Source organism: Aplysia californica, unplaced genomic scaffold (assembly GCF_000002075.1).
Source record: "Aplysia californica isolate F4 #8 unplaced genomic scaffold, AplCal3.0 scaffold00559, whole genome shotgun sequence".
NCBI classification, from domain to species: Eukaryota; Metazoa; Mollusca; class Gastropoda; order Aplysiida; family Aplysiidae; genus Aplysia; species Aplysia californica.
This window is the reverse complement of record NW_004797829.1, coordinates 200677-203235: the sequence shown is the minus strand read 5'-3', so window position 1 is coordinate 203235 and position 2559 is coordinate 200677. Positions and strand designations below refer to the sequence as shown.

The 2559-nt window shown below is 39.9% G+C and overlaps 1 protein-coding gene across 1 annotated transcript; it reads left to right on the top strand.

The window, feature by feature from the left end:
* Positions 1-258: 258 nt before the first annotated feature.
* LOC106012911 lies at positions 259-2277 on the top strand (the record flags this gene model as incomplete). Its single annotated transcript, XM_013087215.2, is given in 2 exon segments — positions 259-391; positions 922-2277. Coding segments are annotated over 2 exon segments (320 nt in total), but the record flags the coding sequence as incomplete, so codon positions are not given.
* Between the last annotated feature and the right edge of the window lie 282 nt (positions 2278-2559).

The window sequence follows — 2559 nt, the reverse complement described above, 5'->3', positions numbered from 1 at the left end:
TGACTGTCTGATTGCGCAATAGTAGTATTTTATTTACAAAGATAAAGAAGGGGAAAAAACGGGGTTTTAGAATAGTGTCTTTATAACAGACTTCTCGTTGTTTCAGGACTCGTTATAAGTGGACTCCACTGTATTACTTCACACTTATAAATTGTGAAAATTTCACCTATAAGCATGAAGTATCTACATTTCCATAGGGCTCGAATCCGAGAAGTAACTCGTTTTGTCAGCACGCCTCTCATATATATTTTTTTCCAGGCGCTAAAAGCAGCTCGACACCGAGTGTCACATCCGGGCCAACAAAAGCACAAACGACGACAGGGACACAGAAGCCGGAAGTAGCTGGTGATAATATGGATTCTGGTGCACTTCCTGTTACGCCAATACCTCGGTTGGTGCCACTCTACACTGTCTGTTTGGTGGCTGTGGTCTTGTCGTGTTGGTAGAAGGGGTGGCTGGTTTGTTCGTTCGTTTGTGTGTCTGTTTAGTTTGTTGGTTGGTTGGTTGGTTGGTTGGTTGGTTGGTTGTTGTTGTTGTTGTTGCTCTTTAGTAGTAACATTTCGGACGTGTTGTTTATCGCTATTGTTGTATTATTGTTGCTGTTGCTGTGGTTGCTGCTGTTACTGTTGTTATTGTTGTTGATGGGGCGATGTTTGCTGCCTCTTCCTACAAAATGGCGACGCTGTGTGCTGAAGGTATGGCTCCCAGTGTTCTTCTTGGACAGACTTCTGCAGAAGGGGCTACTGAAAATGGGCGACATTTTATTTCACCAGCGCTTCATCATTATTATCTTACCGATGTCTCTGCTCTAGAGACAAGGCTATGTAGACTCTTTGGTTACACGTAGAAGATATGAGTTCGATTCCCAACAAGGAAGTTAGGTTTTTACTTTCTTTATCTTTCTTTTCTTTTTTCCCATAGAAATGTCACAACGCCGGGGAAGCAAACAGAGGCTAATAATATCGCGGCAAAAGGTGTCTCGCCTTCCAAGATGGCGATGTCGTCTGCTGGTGATATGGATTCTGGTGCACTTCCGGCTACGCCAAAACCTTGGTGGACTCAACTCTACGCTGTCTGTTTGGTGGCTTTGGTCTTGTCGTGTTGGTAGAAGGGGTGGTTTGTTTGTTTGTTTGTTGGTTGGTTTATCTGTTCGTTTTGTTGGTTGGTTGGTTGGTTGGTTGGTTGGTTGGTTGGCTGGTTGTTGCTGTTCTTTAGAGGTAACATTTCGGAATGTCGTTTATCGCTATTGTTGTATTATTGTTGCTGTTGTTGCTGCTGTTATTATTGTTGGTGGTGGTAGTGTTGTTGTTGATGGGGCGATAGTTGCTGCCTCTTTCTACAAAATGGCGATGTCGTGTGCTGAAGGTATGGCTCCCAGTGTTCTTCTTGGACAGACTTCTGCAGAAGGGGCTACTGAAAATGGGCGACATTTTATTTCACCAGCTCTACGTCATTATTATCTTACCGATGTCTCTGCTCTAGAGACAAGGTTACACGTAGAGGAAATGAGTTCGATTCTCAATCAAAAAGGAAATTGGTTTTTTCTTCTTTTTTATTGTTTCCCTTTTATTCCTATTTTTTTCCATAGAGTTGTTACAAAGAGATAGGGTTGGTTTTTTTCCTAGAAAGTGCAGACCAAAATGAAGTCGACTCTACATTTTGGGGAGTCTCTAGGAAAAAGGTGTGGTTTTTTGTTTGTTTGTTTAAATGTTTGTTTGTTTACTCATTTATTCATTTTACAAAAGCCATTTGAGGACAGGGTGGTTTTTTGTGTACTATTAATGATATTGTTGTTGCTGCTGCTGCTGTTGCTGTTGTTGTTCTTGTGACTGTGATGGCGATGGTGACGGAAGGGATGATGTTTTTATTTTTGCATCTAGTTGGTTTGGTGAAAGTAGTTTTGTTTTTATCTTCTCTGTAAGTTATTTTTTTTATTCGTCTCACTATTGTTTCATTTAGAAATATTATTTCTTTTTGTTATAGCTGTTTGTTTATTCGTTTCGTTTACCAACGCTTTTGGGTAGTGGCATTATTTGTTTGTTGTTGTTGTTGTTGTTGTTGACATTTTTGTCTTCTATACTTTTGTTATTACTGTACGCAACTCATTTGGATTGCCTTTTTTTATTTTTTTTTTACATAATTTGTTTATTCCATTGCATTCAATCATTTTCTTGAAATTGACATAACTAATAATAACATGTATGTTAATATGGTTTGAAACATATCATGCTGGGATGACGCGGTTGATTTCAGTTATCTGACGTCATCCAGCTACCGTTCAAGTCTCTTTGTTGTTTGTGGGTGGTTTGCTCTTTTTTTCCTGTCAAACATCTATCGTCCTTATCTCTCTTCCTTCGTTTTGTGTATGTTGCTCTCTTGTAACACATCTATTCTTCGGCACTTACATGACCTTATTGTGTTGCAAGTGCCGTAAAACTGTTACTAATACTAAACTCTTTGTTGTTCTCTACAATAGCGCGTTACGTTTAAGCTCCGCTCCTGCTACATTCACGACAAAGGTATAGTAATATGTGAGGCAGCGTGGTGGAATCAGGCTCT